We start from the raw sequence: 20,057 nt of genomic DNA, 5'->3' as shown, positions 1-20,057 counted from the left end.
ACCAGTTTGAGCAGATGATCAGGGCCAGCCTGTCCAGAGCGGGGCTCGCCCAGCCGGAAAAGAGGTACTCTAGCCACTCTTTCCGCATTGGCGCTGCCACAGCCGCCCACTTGGCGGGTTTAACGCCTGCCCAGGTAAAGAAAGTAGGGCGCTGGGAATCCGACTGCTATAAAAGATATGTTCGCCCGTGATGTTGGCTTAACTTATTCGTGTGTTTGCAGTAATTTATCGTGTTTTGTCTTTGATTGAATAACCCCTATGATTAAATAACCCTGTGTGTACACCATGTCTCCCGTTTTATTAGGGCGCTTGGTGTGGGTGATCGGGCATTCATTTGTCGCCCGGGCTGCACAATGGGCGTCGCACCGAAACTGGATGCGGCACTTCCCACAGTCGCAGGTGGAGTGGATGGGTTTCCCTGGCATGAGATGGTTTGAGCTAAGGAACAAGCTTGAGCAGAAACTAAGATCACACGGCTCAAACATCCCTCACATGTTGGTGATTCACCTTGGGGGGAATGACCTCATTACCCTGGGAAGGAGACTGTTGCTGCTAGCCATGAAAAGGGATTAGGTGAGATCTGCAAGCGGCTAGGCCATTGCGAGATCGTTTGGTCAGAGATTATCCCACGAAGGTCCTGGCGGGGGGCTAAATCTATAGAAGCGGTCGAACATTCTAGAAGGCGTATTAACGATGAGAGGGGGCAGCTAAAGAACAAGGTTTGGTGGGGGGCCCTGGCTGCGACGGTGAGCCGCCTCCAGGGCTGTGGCGGAGTTACAGGGCGATCTGGAAGCAGGCCGGTACAAAGGGTACCTCTACGCGGCACCATAGGGGGTGCCTGAGCCAAAACCGAGGAGCCTCAAGGGAGGTCCCGGAAGCCGTGTCGGCGCCCCGCTAGTCCTGCGGGCGGTTGGGGGCCTGAACAACCGGGGGCTTGCTATGCGACGCTCCGCCCCGAGAGGGGGGGCGTGAGTAGAATTACCAACGGCACGTGATCGTAGAAAGAATCACCTGGAGGGCAGCAACGGCGGGCATCGCTCCCGCGCTGCCCGGCTCATCAGGCGGGCAGGCGACCCAGTTGGTTGCCTGCCCTTGGATCGCCCGTAAGATAACCCACCCATTACATATTCTGGAATTATGTAATAAACCTGCAGCATTGTTACCCAACACCAGCTGTCTTGTGTGTGTCATTTGGGTAACCTATTATGGGGGAGGGGGGACAGCGGGGTGCCCTTGGGGGCACTAATAATATGCAATAAATTGTGCACCGATTGTATAGCTTCATGTTGTCGTAAAACACAGACCTATTTTTGAAGTATTGTTTCATTGCACATTGATTTTGCCACCCCCGGGTTGGGGGGGGGGGAGAGTAGCTTTAAATTGTGCAGTATATATTGAGGCAATATGGCCCGAGAGCAGTGGGGCCCCACTGTAGCCAAACTATAGCTGTTTTGTCTTGCTATCCAAGCTATCCAGTCTGTGGAGGGCTGTGGGAGGACATTTTTCTAGCCTGAACCAGGGGCCATGTCATTCTTTATACAATACTGCTAAAAGAAACCGTGATACACATTTGACAGGACGAGAGATATGTGTGTGCCAACCGACAAGATGGCGGATCGAGTCCTCGGGGTCATTTTGTGGGTCAAAAATTGGAAACCATCCCAGCCAATATAAGTACTTCAAAGGTCACCCTTTTGGCCATAATACATGGCAAGCTGTTTGTGGTACCCCTCTCCCAGCTGGTGTTTTGCTCCTGGGATTTCCTCTTGTTATTTGGGGGAGGGGTGAACGCATCAGAGCTCAATGCACTGCAGATGCCAACTCCAAGCGCTTGGCACTTCACTGCACACCAGACATCATGAAACGTGGGGCTCCTTGGCATCACTGACACCACTGGCGAGAAAACATTGCACTTGCATCGTTTCAAGAACGTGTGCGTGTGTTTGTGTGTGTGGGGGTCTAATGCTGCTCTGACCTCGATCCTTCGTGGCGGCCTCCAAACGCATTCCTCCAGCTGCGTTTCGGAGCTTGTGTTTTGAACTGCAAGAGGCGGCGAGTGATTATTTGCCTGCCTTCTTGTAGCGGGGGCTACTGGAAGGAGGAGCAGCGCCCCTTAGCACCTCAAGTGGAAATAATATTCTGTGTGTGCGCAGAGGTTCTTTGAACAGTGCGTTCTTTTCTCCATCAAACAGAAAATAAGCTGATGTCGCTAGTAGCGGAAGCAATGACGTTGGTGCCACTATTCACCGTATTAGTACGTCCTTGTACCTCTGATCAGCACCACTGCGATCGTTCTGCTTGTGGCGTTTTGATTTTGTTTACGTTATAGCGCTTATATGCGAGTAGTTCACATATATAAACCATGCGCTTTCCTTCAATACAGTGAAATATCCGGACACTGTATTCTGCATCACAACTCCACTCCATGACAATTGTAATTAAAAAGTAGATATAGAATTTTCTTTTGTCTCGCTTACTCAAACGGCGTCCTGGTAGCTACGGAAAAAAAAAGCCCGGTACAGACGTCAGCCGAGGGGTGGTAGATGAGCTGACGCGCAGGGTAAATACTGCGGATTTCCAAATCGGGCGAAGCACGAGAACAGGGGGCGGACCCGGAACCCTAACACATTCCCCCTCAGACCCAGTGACTGCCTGGGTGCCATGACACCTCGACATGGGAAGCCCCCCTTTACAGCCATAATAATTAGTATTTGATGTACGGGCCGTTCCGGTGCGCAGTCATGGAGGCAAGAGAGAGCGAGTACAGCCACCGATCTGTACCTTTGCAGACTCCTGCCTGCCGAGGAGAAAAATATGCGAGACCTAAAATGTTTGAGATAAGACCCCCCTCAACCCTCTATTGGCACATGAAACACTTTAATACGTGCCAACATTTAGAACCTAGTAAGGGGGTGATTTTTAAATAAAAATCGGTATCGATGGTCCCTGTTGACATATCGATGCAGAGGAGATTTTAGGCGGGAGACACGTAAAATAAATCCATAGGCTTAAAATTAGGGAGTCTCCCTCCTCAATCGGGTCTTTTGGCGTGTATGCGCTTTCAAATTAATGAAATATCCAGGGAATGGAAACAGATAACGAACAGGTGACTAGTGTCACGTGTGTCCCCCTCCACTTGACGATCACTATAGAGTTATGCGTTTAGAGCAAATGGAATACAGAAAGCGAGAAGAATAAACAAAAACAACCCCTATAAAGGAAGCCCCCACCCACCCCTCCGTTTTTACCTAACTTTGTTTTGGTCAGAATCTGGAGGTTGTCAGAGAGGGGCTGGATCATTTCCAAAAGGTAGGAGGCAAGGCAAGCAATATTTGCAATAGCCGGGCTGCTTCGCCAGTGGCTCCTGGTGCCGTCAATCTCCGGCGCAGATCAATGAGATCGCAAAGGTATCCGGAACTGATGGCCTCGCCCACCCAGCTCTGGTTCCGCCCGTGTGCACTCTGCTCTCGCCCCCTCCCTTACCCCCGGAGGCTTCCCACGTCACATGTTGTTTTGCTCTTTAGCTCACTCCCTCTGTACGGCGTGTTATTTACTGTTAAACTGTTACCGACACCAGCTCCGCGCCAGCCTGCTGGGACCAGGCTGGCTACCGCCTTGTCTCCCTTTGGGATGGCCCATCCGGACTGGATCCTTTGATTCACGGCTTGTTTATATAACACACCTCCTTTAGATAAGAAATTGCTTCACGACAGCCGTGAAGCAAACGATCCCGTCCGGATGGGCTGCCCCAAAAGGAGAAAGGGCGGTAACAAAGAAGCCTCATTTTCAATCAGAGGCCACGATGATGCCATCCAATGAAAATGAGGGGCGGGGCTTCGAGCCCCCTTCTGAAATTTCCTCTCTAACAATATGTCTCGCGTAGCAAGCAACGCTTACGCGCTGCAACGCTAGGCGAGACCTACAAATGTTGTCCAGGGGGACATTGATTGTGCGCCACATGTGGTGGTGAACAGCCAGTGCCCCGCCTCCCTCCAGGCCCCTCTTGTAAAGGCGAAAGGGGCTCCTAGGCCACCACAAAGGTATGCCCCTCTTTAAGCAAAGGCCAGACTGCCAATAGGGAAAGACGGAGCCATGGTTACATAGATATATATAGTGACATTTACTGTTGATGGAAACAAGATTTAAGCCTTTTATTGCCAGGGAAATATGTATTACGTGCAAATACACAGGTATAATTAGTGACAAACTAGGAGGGAGACTATATACGAGATGCTACTTACAGATATACATCTGATGGAAATCCAAAGCCTTCAAGTAACTTTGTGTAGCATATTGGTGGTTTATTTACCACTCATCCATCCACCCCAAGCACTCATTCATTCATCTATGTAGCCATTAATTGATACATTTATGTATTCACCCATCCCCACATGCATTGATCCCCCTTCATTCATCCATCAATTAATTCATTCACCCAGCCCACATTTATTCATCCATGCATCCACTGATGAAATCATTCATTCACCCACTCTAGTTATGCTACCTTTGGGAAGAGGTTGAACATCTCCACTGTCACGATGATTTTCTTGTTTGGTTCTGCTTCGTAGACAATATTCTGACCTACATGTGCGTTCTCCTGCGTCACAATTAGCCAATCAGACGCGTTGCAACACTGCTTCATTGCTGACCTGGGGGGAAAATAAGTATATCGTTTTTAAAATATTTATTACTGAGGCTTAGCTGTTTTAAGCCTTCCCAATTTTGATGGGTGCGGACACCAAGACTGTGAAATAAAGGGCTGAGTCACAAAAAAACGAGTAAGTGTTTGCTTGCAAAGGCTTACACGTACCATTGTAGAGAGCACAACCTTTCAACCTATTCAGAAAAAGCCAAACGTGAGGGAGATTTCATCTTGCAGGTAAGGTAAGGTAAATTTTATTTGCATGATTAATAAAAATCTCACAATTACTTCATTCTTTGTGAAAACGCACCAATTAGAAATATAGTTCAATTTTTTTTAAAGAATTATAAAAGTTAAAAAATGTTCTTAGACATAAATACAATATATAACCATTACATCAGACCATCATCTTTCCAGAACTTAATATGAATAGTATCAATTAATATTTCTATAACTTATGCATGAGATCATAAACTTTGTCCTAAGTTTTGTCCTTAGCTATTTTAGACTTCCAGATTTCCTGTGGCCTACTCACAGGCATCCAACTTCTTTTTAGCAAGTATTAAAAATTTAGTAAAATTGGAAATCATTTGAATATCCGTTGAATATCCGTTGGTCTAAAACAGACTACCATGGCGTGTCTGCAGGTACGAACACCTCTGTCACTGAAGCAGTTTTTCAAGTATCGTTTTCTTTCCACCATCATTATTGTCATCTTGCAACCTACTAGCATCTGTCTATATTCTAAAATCCTTCGTGTGCGAAGGATCTGCATGTCCAACGCTAAGTATTTTGTGATATTTTAATGAAAAAATGTTTCTTTTTCTTTACATTGACCGGAAAAACTATTTTATGGTTCCCCCACAAGCACACAATATTGACAGTGTTTCATACACCTTCCCATACCTCATACATCTGTAGCACCAAGGGGCAGATGCATGAAACACTGATCGCAATATACTGCTTGTAAATTGATGCCAGTATTTTTGCAACCAGTGTGGAATTTTGCAAATCGACCTATGTTCTAGGCCGAGTCCATAAAATTCAGAATCATAGTGGGACAATCTGACCAACCTGATCAATAGTCACGAAGTAGGTCAAAAATTGAGGCTCACCTCGATTGGTGGGCATTACAGGGACGATGGCTCTTTGGGGTGAGCAGACAGCCATATCTATGATCACTTTTAAAAGATTTAATTTAATGCCGCCCATTTGGCTGCATTAAAAAAAAAGTTTTAAACTTTTAAAAAGTTTCTTCGAGAATAGATAGTAGTCCCATTGACCACTGCCTAGCCCCAAGAAATGTTTTTCTTTTTACAGTCACAAAGTGAAAGGTGTCTCCTGGGCAACCCCTTCCCTTTTGCAAATGGGCTACCACTCCAACTTGAGGATCCGTAATACTTCACTGGTTTTCCAAATCAATTTTTGTAAAGTTTTTGACAATTAGGAATAAGAATCGCAAATTGGAAGGGGCACGTACAACACACCCCTTGCAAATAGCAAGTCCTTATTAATTTCTAAACACCTTTTAGAAGTTGGAAAAAAAGTTACTAACTTCTAAAATGGGTTTTGTGCATAGCAACATCATAAACTCTGAATCTACACAATACAATGGCAACAAAGGTATGCCCAACTACACCACCCGACAGGTTCTGCACTCTGCATACACGTGTTGTCCAACTCCATGGGTCAGCTGCCTAAGACCCCAATATCAAAAAACAATTGCAGGGACAGAGAGGCGAAAATATAACAAATTCTGTTTTTCAATCATTCAGGATTAGGAAGTGTGAAATTCAAAAGGATAATTGGGACTGGCTGTCCAACACAGCTACGCTCAAGAATTTGTGTGAATTCTGGAGAGCAGTTAGTGAATTTAGGGTACAAAAGCAGACACTCTTTCTGCTGAGCAGTCACATTACAGGTGACCAGTGGGTAACGCTCTTTAACAATATATATAGTAGAACCTCTGATGGTATTGTCCCAGCTGATCCGCCATCTTTTAATTTATTACTGACAGGCTTCAATTCACTATAAAAAGAGGTCTATTGCTCTTAATAACAGCTCCTCCTCCAACGCCCCTGGGCCGGATGCAGTACCGATTGATATTTTCTAATGTAGAATGGACCTTTGGGCTCCTTTGCTCACTAATATATTTACTAATTTAGATTCAAAGGCCCTTCCCTCTACATGGACAAGTAGCATTATAGTCCCAGGTTCCAAAAAAGGTAGCCGCTCAGACCCAAAGTGCTATAGACCTATATCCTTAATCGACTCTACCATTAAAATAATGGGTAGAGTAATTTTTAATAGAAAAAGAGAATGTTGTAATGACAATGATGTTTTATCTCCCTTTCAATACGCGTTCAGGGAAAGTTTTGGAACCATGAAGCAGTGTTTGAATCTTAATTTGCTGCTGGGTAAATACACCATAGCTAAAAAGACCCCTTTATGTGTTGCCTTAATGGGTTTATCCTCCACATTTGACAAGGTTAATGGCAACACATTGCCGGGAAATTGCCGACTATTGGCAACAAGTGTTTTCCGGCATTTCCGAAATGATAGATGTCTCACTGGCACCCTCTCCGACACAGGCACTCCTGGGCTATACAAGAACTATTCGAAAACCGGTCCGCAGATTTGCCACTATCGCCTTTCTCATGGCGAAACGTCTGATAGCCTGTAGATGGGGACGGGGCAGAGCTCCCAAGTTTAAGGATTGGATCGGTGATATGGTACACTGTCAGGATACTTTACTTCGATATGCTGAACTCCTGCCTTCCGCTTCAAGGCCGACTGACATCTGGGGTCCCCTACAGGCATATCTGTTGTCACACCCACAGACATAGCGGGCCTTCATCCCGCTTTCCCCTTAAACCTTCCTAGACATCGCTCCTGCGGTAGTGATCCACCCTCTGCCCCTTGGCCAGACAGCACATGGGGATGAGAGTTGAGACGGTCATTGTGCACGATTGCCAGGCGCCTTTATACCACTTCTGCATGTTACTGGGGGTCGAATGTTTCAATGCAAAGTGTTTCGGGGGTGATGGGTGATGGTTTTTCATTCTGGCACACCAATTATCCTGCTTCTTATGCCGCAGCCAGCCCCTGGAGGGTTGTAGGCAGGCAGCTGTGTTTAACACTCATTTTCATCCTTGCACCAAGCCGCCGGCCACAGGATGGTTGTAGGCGTGGGGCTGTGTATTTCATATTCATGCTGAATAAAGGTTTTGAAAAACAAAAAAACACAAAAAAAAAGGTTAATGGCAACACATTGTGGACCATATTACTGGAGATGGGGATAGACATTGCGATTGCCTATTTTTTGTACCTGTTTACATGGAAACCTGACCACCAGAGTCAGGTTTGGCTCAAATGGCGCATTATCTGATCCTTTCAGTTCATATCATGGTGTTAGGCATGGTTGTGTTTTAGCCCCGCATTTATTTATTTTATACATTAATAAATGTAATGATGTTTTAAGAACAGTCACACACGATGTTCCTTATGCTAGCACTGTCCCCACACCGTACTGCTGTACGCTGATTATGCTGTGCTTTTGGCATGGACACCTAGTACTTTGAGGCGCTTGGTACATGTTTTTTCTGAATTTATGTATGATTTGATTTATCAACTATACTATACTATCAATTATACAAAATCTCAAACACTTGTGGCCCTAAGCATTATTTTTTGAGTGCCGTAAGTGTCAACGAAAACAGTTTAGAAACTGTCCCCGAATACCCCTATTTAGGTGTAGTCTTTGATGTCAATGGCTCGTGGACAGAGAACATCAGATGTAGGAACACCAAATTTAAAGAAGCTAAATATTTTTTATTTAATGTCTGTAAATAAGAAGGGGGGAAGCCGATATCTTCACTGTTACAAATATATTCAAAGCAATTTGTACTTCTTTCCAGTTGTGATTGAGGAAGGTCTGGGGTTATAGAGTGTGTGAAGCATTGCAGGTGTAGGAGAATTGCTTCTGCAGGCGTCTGCTTTATCTTCCACTATCAACCCCCAATAACTTTTGTCGCGAAGGATTAGCTCTATCGTACCTTGAGGACTCCATTAAGCCGAGTCCTCGTTTTCTGTGGCTTTCTATATGGAATAATCCCAGGGCTTCTTTTAGCCATAATATAATCAACGATTGTGCACGATGTGTTCAGGGTTTGAACATCCCCTGGCTTGGTTATGTTAAGCAGACGTTTACTGCCCTGGTTAAACATGCTTTATCTGATAATCCTTTCTCCCTCTGTAAGGCTGATAAATGTCCTGTGAAGCGCTTATTTATGGAAAGACGCTGTACTATAAGGGAAAGCCTGGAATTAAGTAAAATGTTAGTCAGGAATTATATTCCCCTTAAAATTACTCTTAGTCCAGAACTGTATCTATTGTATGTGACCAACAACTGGGAAAGAGGCTTGCTAGCAAAATTCAGAGCTGGCACTATGTGTTTTATGCTCTGTTTTCCAAGGGGTTATTATTGGAATTTGATAGAGAATAAGTGTGCTTGCGATAATGTTTCCTCTCAATCTTTGTTGCACTTTGAGGTATTTTGTAAGTGATATAAATCTTTTAGAGCTCTATATTTATTACGTCTTTTTAAAATCCACAATTCAAACATTGCAGAGTTACTCTTTGATGCTTACAATTGTTAACCAATATCGATGTATGTTTTAGAATGTATATCTTTCTCAAAGCAGCTGTATAATATCACAAAAATATTGATTTTTAGATCATGTTATTTCTGTATTAATATTGTTCACCTTTCAGTAAATTTTATGTGATTTTATATATTCTGTATGCTTTATCTTTTATGATTGTCTTTTGACATTCGAATAAAGAATTGAATTGATTGATTAACATTCAGTAATTCTATTTGTTACCAGTAAGCACTCCAAAGATTTTGAGCTCTTACAAAGCACATTTCTTTGTTTCTTCAGATGCTTGACATAAAAACGCAGCAGAACAGCCAGCGCATTCCACTCATATACCAGAGAGCTTCATCAAGACTTCAGCTAAAACCTTTAAGGTCCAAATTTTTAATTTTCTTTGGATATTATCCCCGTCAAGCCAAGATATGTAGAAGACACTTCACATCAATGTGTGCTTTCACTGTTTTAGCTGAAGTTCTGATGAAGCTCTCTTGTATATGACCGAAACACATTGGCTGTTCTGCTGTGTTTTTATGCCAAGCATCAGAAGAAAAATAAAGAAACTTACTTTGCAATGTGTTCAAACTCTATGGAGTGTTTCCTACAATAAACAAACTGCATTATTGAATGATTGATTGACAGCACCAGAATTTGTTGTACTGTAATCTCCCATCCATGCAAACTCTGAATCAGAACTTTTGCGACTACAAAAATGTTTTCCACATTTCGTAAGCTGTACATTTAGAAGTTTAGACAAGTGCCATAGAGTCACTATAAATATTTGTGAACACCCACAAAGTTACAACCTCTGGTGCATGCAACATTTTCCTGGGAAAACTGGAAAAGGGAAAGGTGTCATGAATGCGGGTACAATTTGCAGTCCTCCTTGGGCCAGTATACTCCAAACCCACCTTTGTGAGTTAGGTATGGACATTTTACTTTTACCATTGAAAAAATTCAAAGTTGGCTCGCGATGATATGCACACCATTTGGTAAAATTGAAAAGCTGGATTAAATAATCTGTCTCTACTGGTTACACAGCTGGTATTTTAGCCAGGAGGCCAGAGATACATTTATGAGAATGGATATACCCATAGGCATGCGAGATGCGGGAACACCACTAATCAAGGCAGTAGACTTGCAAATTAATAGTGCGAGGAAAAAGTCATAAATATAAACCAAACACAATAAATAACGGTACAGTAGATTATTTCATCTGACTGTAGTTTCTCTTTTCTTATTCGTCATCTGAAATCTTGAAATCAAACTGCCAATGTGTTTCGCCCATTGGTGGCATGCAGGCCTGGGGCTTCTGAGGCTGTAACATTTGATGGATACCTATCATAATTAGAAGCATATCTTTAAGATATATTGATAAATCTGTGAGAAATGTGTAAATCACACAGGTGTCACACTGCACACGCGAGAGAAGAGTCCAGAGCTAAGGTGCAAAATGTGAAATGTGTGTGTCAAAGTGAATTTACAGTAAATGTAGAGACCTTATAGGTCAAGATCAATACTAGAAGCCTCTATAAGTCAGTACGGTGAATCAATGGACTGTCATACAAGAAAACGAGACGCCAGGTACTGGAGTCAGCAAGTAGGTACGTTTGATTCAGTATGGGAACAGGATTTGCAAAGGAGGACAGTCCATGGTACCAGACACGTGGGAGCATTCTGTGCACTTTTTGAAAAGAGGCAGAAGGGAGCACTTGCCCCAGGCAAAAGGAGTAGGATAGAGACACCAGTCTAGAGGTGTTCCACCTAGAACTCTCAGCAAGTAACATGGTATTTTCTCTGCACGACTGATAGACTGTGCCTAGTGCAAGGAGAGGGAAAGTGTTGCTGTTACTGCCAACCTTTGCATGTATGTGTTGGGCTAAAAGACTACTGGACTGACCTACAAGGCAATCTTTGGAGTAATCACTAGTGATCTGCACTTCTGCATTGGCTAAGCCTGTACCCATATCTTTGCCGGAGTCGCATGAGAGAGAAGGGGAAAGGAAGTGGGCACCAAATGAATACCCGCATTTCCTTAGATCCCGAAAAGAGTATTTCAAGGAGATATTTGGTGATTTCAAGGAACTTTACAGTCAGTATCCTGAGAACCTGGAGGTTCAAAAGCTACTTGATGATGAGACAGTCTTTCAAATTCAGAGAGACTTGCGTTATCTGGAAGGGTAGATAATTCCTCATTTTGTATTGCGTGTAATACTTTAGGAGCAGTGTCAATATTAACGGCATGATTCACAGCTGTGGAGTTACACATGTAGATTTTCACTTGTAAATTTTCTAATCCACCTAGGTGTAAATCTACACTTTTTTTGCTCGTCACCATTTCTGAGTGCAGATTTAAACCTAAGTTTAGACCCCCTAGTTGAACCTTATACAACAGGATATACAAGTGGAAAGTTACTACTAGTTAATTTTAAACATAGGTGGAGATCTTGCACCATGAGGAAGTCTTCTCAGTGGAAAAGGTAAAAATATTAAAGTTTACTATTCTTTAAATATGACATATTTTAATATAAAAAATATATGTAAAACAATGTAAACTGTTTATGATAGGTGAAGGCTATGCAGTTCCTAGGGGAAGCAGGGAAGGGGATACCAAAGGGGGTAAGATGGGGTAGTGTACCAGGTACCAGAAGGTTTTAATGATAACAGAGGGGATTGCTCCTTTTAGGAGGAAGGGCTCTCACACACCCCAGAAGGTGTCATGCTTCATCATCAGGAAGCTCCTCGTTGGGCCGGCACTGCAATGCCCAAAGGGCGCCATGAGGGGGCTCTTTGTCAGAGGCCTTTTCTTTTTGCTGATGTGTAGTTTGAGGGGTGAAGGGGCATATGTGTAAAGAGTAATATGAGTAGAAGTGGGAAGGCGTGAGGGTAAGCTAAAAATAGCTATAGGAATCCCACAGGATTCCTTTATTGGTTTGGTTCCTATGCTATGGTTAAAATAAGGACTGTAAATTCGTAGCTAGAGAGGGGGAATTACAACCTCTCAAGCTCAAATTGGTGTATGTGTAGAGAAGGGGGTCAACATGTTTCATGCCTATTATAGTCCAAGGGATATTGGCATTTTGTCAGGACCAAGGGATCCTCATCTACTCCAGTAGGGACGGTATGGGTGTGTGTTTGTGAAGTGCCGTACCCCAACATTTGGACTTGTGATGTAGTCTAACATAAACAGATATACAAGGTACCTTCTGGATACACCTGAAGGGGGAACAAACATTAACACGGTTAGATAACCAAGGCAGCATGGGATATCAAGGCCATAGTGTACTGTGTTTGATAGGAGAATGTTGCAAGATACTCTAAAAACAATCATGTTAAACGTTTGGGTGAGAAAACATGTGTTTGTACTCATAAAAACAAGGTAATTAAAAAAAAACAAGGTAATCCATTAAAAAACACAGTTATAGAAATGAATCCATAAAGGTTGAGAGCAGCAGTATTTAGTTAACCATGCAGTTTGTTTTGTCAATATACATAAGGCAGTACCAGTAGGTTAGTGCGATTTTTAACACGGGGGTGTGCCAAGAGGGTGGTGATGCTTCACCATCACTGGGGAGCCCCAGTGAATGTGGCCCTGCCACCCGGTCACATAGGACGCCAGACAAGGGCCGGTAGGCTAGGCAGTGGCTTGCCTAGAAGGGAAAGCTATTGGCCCTCTCATGACATCCGAGATGCTTGTACAGTGGCGAGAGAAGGAGCCTGAAAGAAAGAGTACAACTCAGAGCCTGATAAAAGGGGAAAAGAAAAAATACAAAGAATGATACCCCAACAAGGGAGATTCAGTTGGGAGGGAAAAGGGAGGTGCCATAACCTCAAAGCGAGGGTGGTTGTATGACCCCAGCCATGGTGAACAGAATTAGTATACCTAATCCCTATAGTCGGGATGATCTGGCGTGAAGCCCACACTGATGGTTATAGACGGGAATGGCCTCGTAAAGGTGACTGCTGGGGGCTATGGTTGAACTGCCAAAAACGAGAGAGATTAAGGTGGCCCAAGCCTTGCACTGCCGCACGCTCACACGTGAGTGTGGCTGAGAATAGTAGCAGGCCCCAGGAGGTAATCACGAGGGGACTTCCTACAGTTAGCGCACCTAAGGGTACAGGACCTACCCCGCGTCCGGTTGTCACAGAAGGTACTGCACTCCTGATCAAACGGGGTTCTTAACCCTAGCGTGACAGGCGTGTTATGGAAAGCTGGAGCACGGACCTGGTATGGGATTGGTTAATACAAGGACGCCATATTGAGTTACTAAATATAGGACCCATCTTAGAGTGGTTCCAGACGTTTTATGTCTTGCCTACGTAGATTCATGTGAAATGATTAAAAAATGCAACATGCTAGTTCCTGGGTTGTAGATCCGCAAAGGAATCTTTAGGTCATGCACAGACAGGGACATGGGTCCCTGTCAACTCGGTGGTAGGTGCGCCACATAAATTAGTGGTGACTAGGGATGTTAGACTTCAATCCAGGTGTACCATCTATTTTTAGCTTACCCTCAGCCTCGTCTACGATGGTTGTCTATGACTGCCTCATCTATGATGGTCTCACCTACAAATGGCCTCATCTATGATGATCTCACATATGAATGGCCTCATCAACGATGGCCTCATCTACAATGTCATTGTCTATGACAGCCTCATCTTGACGACAGCCTCATCTACAATGGTCATCTACGACGGTTGTCTATGACAGCCTTATCAATGATGGCCTCATCTACGTAGGGCTTTATCTATGAATGGCCTCATCTACGAATGGCCTCATCTACGAATGGCCTCATCTACGAATGGCCTCATCTATGATTGCCTCATCTACGATGGCATTGTCTATGACATTCGTCTACCACAGCCTCATCTATGACGGTTGTTTATGACGGTCATCTATGACGACGGCCTCGTCTGCGATAACCTCACCTACGATAACCATGTCTTTGTTGGCCTAGTCTACGATGAGATCGTCTACGATGGCCTCATCTATGACTGCATCTTGTACAACGGCCCCGTCAATGACAAAAATTGTCAACATCAGCTTAGTCGTCTACGTCTACCTAGTCAACTAGGATCTCAATGACAATACACCATAGTCATCAACAAGTACAAAAGACACATAGTCCAGAATAACTTAATGACACAAATTAAGGGGACTAATATGAGTAAGTCTACAACAGTAACCAATATATGGATAGTCAATATGTGGAGCACATTCACCACTTCGCTCCGCCTCCAACTTCACGGCATATGTCAGATCTATGTCGCTCTAGTAATAGACCTATAGGGCGTGTTACAGGATTACTACTAACACTTTCCTAAAACTGCAAGGTCACATTGTGCCCGATATGTCCGCAGACTCCGATGCTCCTGCTACAAGAAAAAGTGATCCCAGGGTAAAAAAATAAAAAATAATTACTTTTCTTCCCGGGAACGACCCATTCATATCTGGTGATAGGGAGAAGGCCCACAACTGCTGGATTCCCCACCAGATGATTTTTGATGGTTTCGAGACCCTTAAGGAAACACTTCTAACTTCCAAAAGCAAATGAGAAATGGTTTGTTCACCTTCTGATTTTAAATAGAAAAGCTGTGAGACCTATTCCAATTGTTGATTTATCCAGGCGGAATTGCAATCATGGAAATCCCTGTAACGTATAAGCCCGCCTTATCAGCAAGGAGACGTTCTCAACTATGCCTGGTGCTACTGTACGGGCTGCCCAATCACTGGCAATATGGGGCTGGTATAATCACGAGATGTAGTCCAACATTGCCACGTACCTAAAATTTCTGCCGGAAGGCAGATAGGGCAAAAATTAAAAAAATTAATTAATACATTTTAAAATAAATATATATAAATAAATGAAAAAGATTCTGCAGGGGTTGAAACCTCCTCATCAATAAATATATATTGCGCTATAGATATAGCCTCAATAGGTATTTCACAACTGGCAGGGCCAGTGGTCCTTAGACGCCAATGTTGGTTCAAGACCACTGAATATAGAACCTGAGGTGCAAATATATATAATATTTTTACCATACCATGGCGATGTTCTGTTTGGCAAGCACGTTGACGACACCTTGCAAGCAGTCAAGGATGTCTCTGACACCGCAAGATTTTTGTCACATTCAATTTTGAAAGAAACACCCTTTTGAGGCACTCGTGAAAGAGATACTCATCTGTATCAAGAAGGATGCCAAAGGTATCAGACTTAACAACGCTATCAGTAACCCTTAGGCTAGCCTACCTACAGTGACAACGTTCTAGTGCTGCTAACGCCATCCTGTGGGAGAAACAGTTCCAAAATGGTGTCATCTATGTCGGAAAATAGTTTTGGATATATAAGTCCTGGCACTCAAAACATATGGTCAGACGTTAGAGTTCACTAAGATTCCACCCACTACTCCACCAAAATTAGGGTGCTCCCCCGTATCTGCATCTGCTTCGAAAAGGAGTGATGGCTACGTTAACCAGAGGTTCCATAGAGAAAGAAGTACATTTTAAGCTAACAACAGGCTTCTATTCTAGGTTTTTTCTTTATAGACATGAAAACAAGCATTTACAATGCAATGGTCTCGGCAATATTATAGGTAGAGCTATTGGTATCGCTCATTATTTTTTTATCATTTTTGTATCCCTAAATGAATGGCATTGTCATTTCTATTGGCATTAGCTTTTTTTTTGCATATGTGATACCTATTGCATTAGCAGAGAGAGAGTGAGGTAGTGAGATAGAGAGAGAGAGAGTGAGGTATTGAAATAGAGAGTGAGGTAGTGGGAGAGAGTGAGGTAGATAGAGAGTGAGGTAGTGAGATAGAGAGTGAGGTAGATAGAGAGTGAGGTAGATAGAGAGTGAGGTAGTGAGATAGAGAGAGTGAGGTAGTGAAAGAGTGAGGTAGTGAGGGAGAGGGATGTTGTGAGGTAGTGATATATAAGCATAGAGTGATGTTGTGATGTAGTGAGATAGAGAGGGAGGTAGTGAAAGAGAGAGTGAAAGTGAGTTAGTGAGATAGAAAGAGTGAGGTAGTGAGATAGAGAGTGATTGAGGTAGTGAGTGAGTGAAGTTGTGAGGTTGTGAGATTCTAATTCTGAACTCTGCATCTTATTAATTTTCGGTCAATGCATATACGCTGTTCTCTTAAATCTACTCTGCACATTTCTTTGAAACCTCGCTGGTTTAAGGTTGTTCTGTGTAACACAATACATTCGTAACATAAATTAAGCAGTGTGTCCTACATGAAGGAGCCGCAACTACGCCGCAGGTAAGATTGCTAAATGTCAGAAGCTGCACAGCTGCCTCATTGTTGTCATACAAATGTCAAGACATAATAGGAACTAATAAACTATACAGACACAATCACGCGGCGCCTTGCTGAGTTTAGTGACAGGTTCTCTCTCTTGGTGGCCATCTTCGATTGTAGTTGTATTAGAGAAATAGGTGTATAATAGTTACGCAATTAAATGCTTACATGAACGATTGGTAGATAAAATATGAAAAAGAGAATTAGCTGTAAATTACAATGCAAGCTGAAATTATTGTTCTCACTATTTTTTTTAAAATATATTTAATACGCAACCCTGCAAGATTTGCGTCACATATAATTATTCCCTGAGACCTACTGACAAAGCATTCATTTATAATTTTGCGGTCTACGTCTAGCTCTCATCTTACTTACGACGTTCAACACTGAAAGATTTTCAGGTATTTTCTCTAAAATAAAACCATATACTTTATATTCATTTCAAAATTCGAATTACCGTTACTGTGTTAGAGCTCTTTCTAAAATTGTGCAATTTTGAATGCAGAATTTTTTCTCTCTACAAATTGCATTGACTGCATCGATCTCTGTCGTAATAAATGAAAAGTAGCAACACACTAATGTGTCTGTGATGTCGGGGTGTTATATGACTACAGCGAATTGTGTGTGGAATACTGTGGTTGTGTGCTTCACTGACGTGTGTGGCGCTACGCTCCTTCGGTAGTGTGCACGAAGGGCTGTTTGGGCTGCCCACTTTCAGTATGTGTGTGGGGGAAAGCAGTGGGCTGGGGCGTGGAGGAAAGATTGACACGTATTTCAGCCTCTGTCACTCGCCTCAGCCTGTGTCTGGTAAAAGGAAAGAACAGCGCGCATGCTGATTGGAAGGTACACAGTACACATGTAGCAAGCATGTCACGAGTCAATAAAGCGATCACTCAGGCGAGCCCTTGAAAGTACAGTCCAGCAGGGCAGAAGGCTATTGTTGGAAATCTCACAGCTGTAGTGTCTGGAGGGACAGGGCAGGCCTAAGGGCATGGGGGACTAAGCAGCTAAATAAGGGACACAACAGTCAGGGTCACTGGAGTGGGCCGAAGACCTCGAGCGGTCTCGCGCCCGTTTATTTATGCCTTCGGGCGTGCCCGCCCTCCGGGTGCGTGGGTGCGTGCTCAGCGTGATGGAACGGGCCGGGTGGCTCCGTTACCACATCCCTCCAATCTTTCAGATACAGAGATCATTTATCACGGAACAGTTCTGCTCTTGCGCACACCACGCAAAGTCTCTGAGTCTCTTACTTGGGGCTGGGTTTGGCCGAAGGCCATACGGCTGGCTCCGGGGAACGTCTCCTCGTCCGGTTCCGCAAGCTCCTCTGTCACTGGGTGCCCCCGCCTCTTCAGAGGGCCCGTCCTCTCGATCTCCCGCGCCGGACGGTGAGGGTGCGCTCTGCGATGTGCTCGCCTGCCCTCCTGGTGAGCTGCACCCTTCTCGGGCCTCGAGCTCCTCCTCCTGCGGGTCAGTCTCAGGGGAAACTGAGGTGATTCGTTTGAACCAGGACGCATTTCGAGTCACTGTCCGTGTTCCTCTCCGGGCTGACACCATGGTGCCCTGCACCCTGATCACCTCCCACACTTCCGGTTCAAACGGGGTGCGATACTTCCAATTCGGGTAACGGTCTTTCAGGATGACCCCGTCTCCCACCTGGTGACTCCTCGCCTGGGCTCTCCTCGTCATACTGGCCTTCTCGTTGGAGGTCCGCCTTCTCCCTTGAGCCGCCTCTTGGTCCAGTGGCCGAGGCTGCCACACGTGACTCGCCGGGATATTGTCTCTGGGGGCCTTCTTGAACAGAAGGTGCGCTGGCGCACACCGAGTAGTACAGTGAGGTGTCCGGCGGTACGCACTTAGGAACTGTGAGAGGCATTGATCCGCGTCTTCCCCTTGCTCGACTCCGATCCTCAGAGCCCGGTTCATCGTGCGCATAAACCGTTCTACCTCTCCATTCGCCTGGGGCCACTGTGGGGTGATCTTCCTGTGCCTGACCCCTCGGGCTGCTAAGTAGTCCTGGAACTCTCGTCCTTGGAACGGTGGCCCATTGTCCGACCGGACTTCCTCAGGTAGGCCCATCATGGCAAATACGCGGTCCAGCGCCGCTCGCACCTGGCTGAATGCTGTGGAGGAGACCACTTCCACCACCGGGAACTTGGAGTGCGAATCCACCACCACTAAGGTGTGTCGCCCATCCGGGAAAGATCCAAAGTCCACACACAACTTGGACCAGGGTTCCAGACATGGGTCCTCCGTAATCACCGGATGAGGTGCCGGCTCGCCCCCGGTGATGTTACACGAGTGACAGTTGCGGATGACTTCCTCAACCAATGCATCCATCCGAGGGAACCACACCTTGCTCCGCAGCCTGGCCTTGGTCTTGGAGACGCCTTGATGCCCTTGATGTGCCAACCTAACCACCTCTCCTTGGAGACTCTTCGGAATGACAAGTGTTGCCCCTCTCAAGACCACGCCATGCGGCCCCTCGCTGAGTTCACTCTGCGCATTCCACATTTGCTGCCGAAAGACTCTCTCCTCTTCAGTGAGGGCTTGCACCCCGTCCAGGAAGTTCCGCCAGTGGCGGTTTGCCAGCGTGCGCTTCACCTTTACGAGGCAGTCGTCCAGCTCCGTGGCCTTTCCGATGTCTTCCAGCGTGAGTGCCACCGGGCATGCCGCTTGCGACACCAACCGGACGAACTCTTCCGTGCCTCGCTCATCCGACTGATCAGGGTGCGCCGGCCCCGGGTGCCGGGACAGGAAGTCCGCCGGGTTGTTGGCACCGGGTCGGAATACGACCTCAAACCTGTATGCTTGCAATTGGACTGCCCATCTCTCGATCCTCGGGGGCCCTAGCCGCGCTGTGCCGGCGAAAAGCGGGACAAGGGGCTTGTGGTCAGTGACCACCCGGAAGTCGTGACCATACAGGTAGAGATGAAAGTGCTGACAGGCCCACTTGATGGCCAGCGCCTCCCGCTCAATCTGCGCATACCGCATCTCCGTGGCCGTCAAGGCCCTGCTGGCGTATGCGGTCGGGACCCATTCCTTTGCCTCCGTTTCCTGCATCAGGACCGCGCCCAGCCCAACAGGGCTCGCGTCCACCACCACCTCTGTCCGCCGGTGGGGTCTAAAGTACGCCATGACCTTGTCGTCGATCAGCGCGTCCTTGACCGCCTGGAACGCCAGATCTTCCTTCGCCGCCCAGGTCCAGGGCTGACCACTCTTCGTGAGAAGCCGGAGCGGCTCCGACAGGGACGCCAAGTTGGGAATGAAACGTCCACAGTAGGTTGCCATCCCTAGAAAACTCCTGACCTCGGTGGCGGAGGTGGGCCTCGGGGCAGCTCGGATCGCTTCCGCTTTCTTCGGATCCACTCTCAGGCCTTCCCTCGAGAAGATGTAGCCGAAGAACTCGACCGACTCCTGGTAGAAGGAGCACTTGGCCTCGTGCAGGGTGAGGCCGC

The 20,057-nt window shown here is 45.5% G+C and overlaps 1 protein-coding gene across 2 annotated transcripts in view; it reads right to left on the bottom strand.

Annotated features, from left to right (window-relative positions):
* LOC146782823 (alpha-2,8-sialyltransferase 8F-like) overlaps nucleotides 1-20,057 on the bottom strand; it is a 188,380-nt gene that overhangs the window by 77,657 nt on the left and 90,666 nt on the right. For both annotated transcript variants that reach the window (XM_085639216.1, XM_085639215.1), the window contains exon 4: nucleotides 4,505-4,649. In XM_085639216.1, coding sequence (XP_085495342.1) covers nucleotides 4,505-4,649 — 145 coding nt within the window. The remainder of the gene's footprint in view (nucleotides 1-4,504; nucleotides 4,650-20,057) is intronic.

Source organism: Triturus cristatus, chromosome 12 (genome assembly GCF_964204655.1).
Source record: "Triturus cristatus chromosome 12, aTriCri1.1, whole genome shotgun sequence".
Lineage (NCBI taxonomy): Eukaryota > Metazoa > Chordata > Amphibia > Caudata > Salamandridae > Triturus > Triturus cristatus.
The sequence above is the reverse complement of the archived record's forward strand: the minus strand, read 5'-3'. Positions and strand labels throughout refer to the sequence as shown.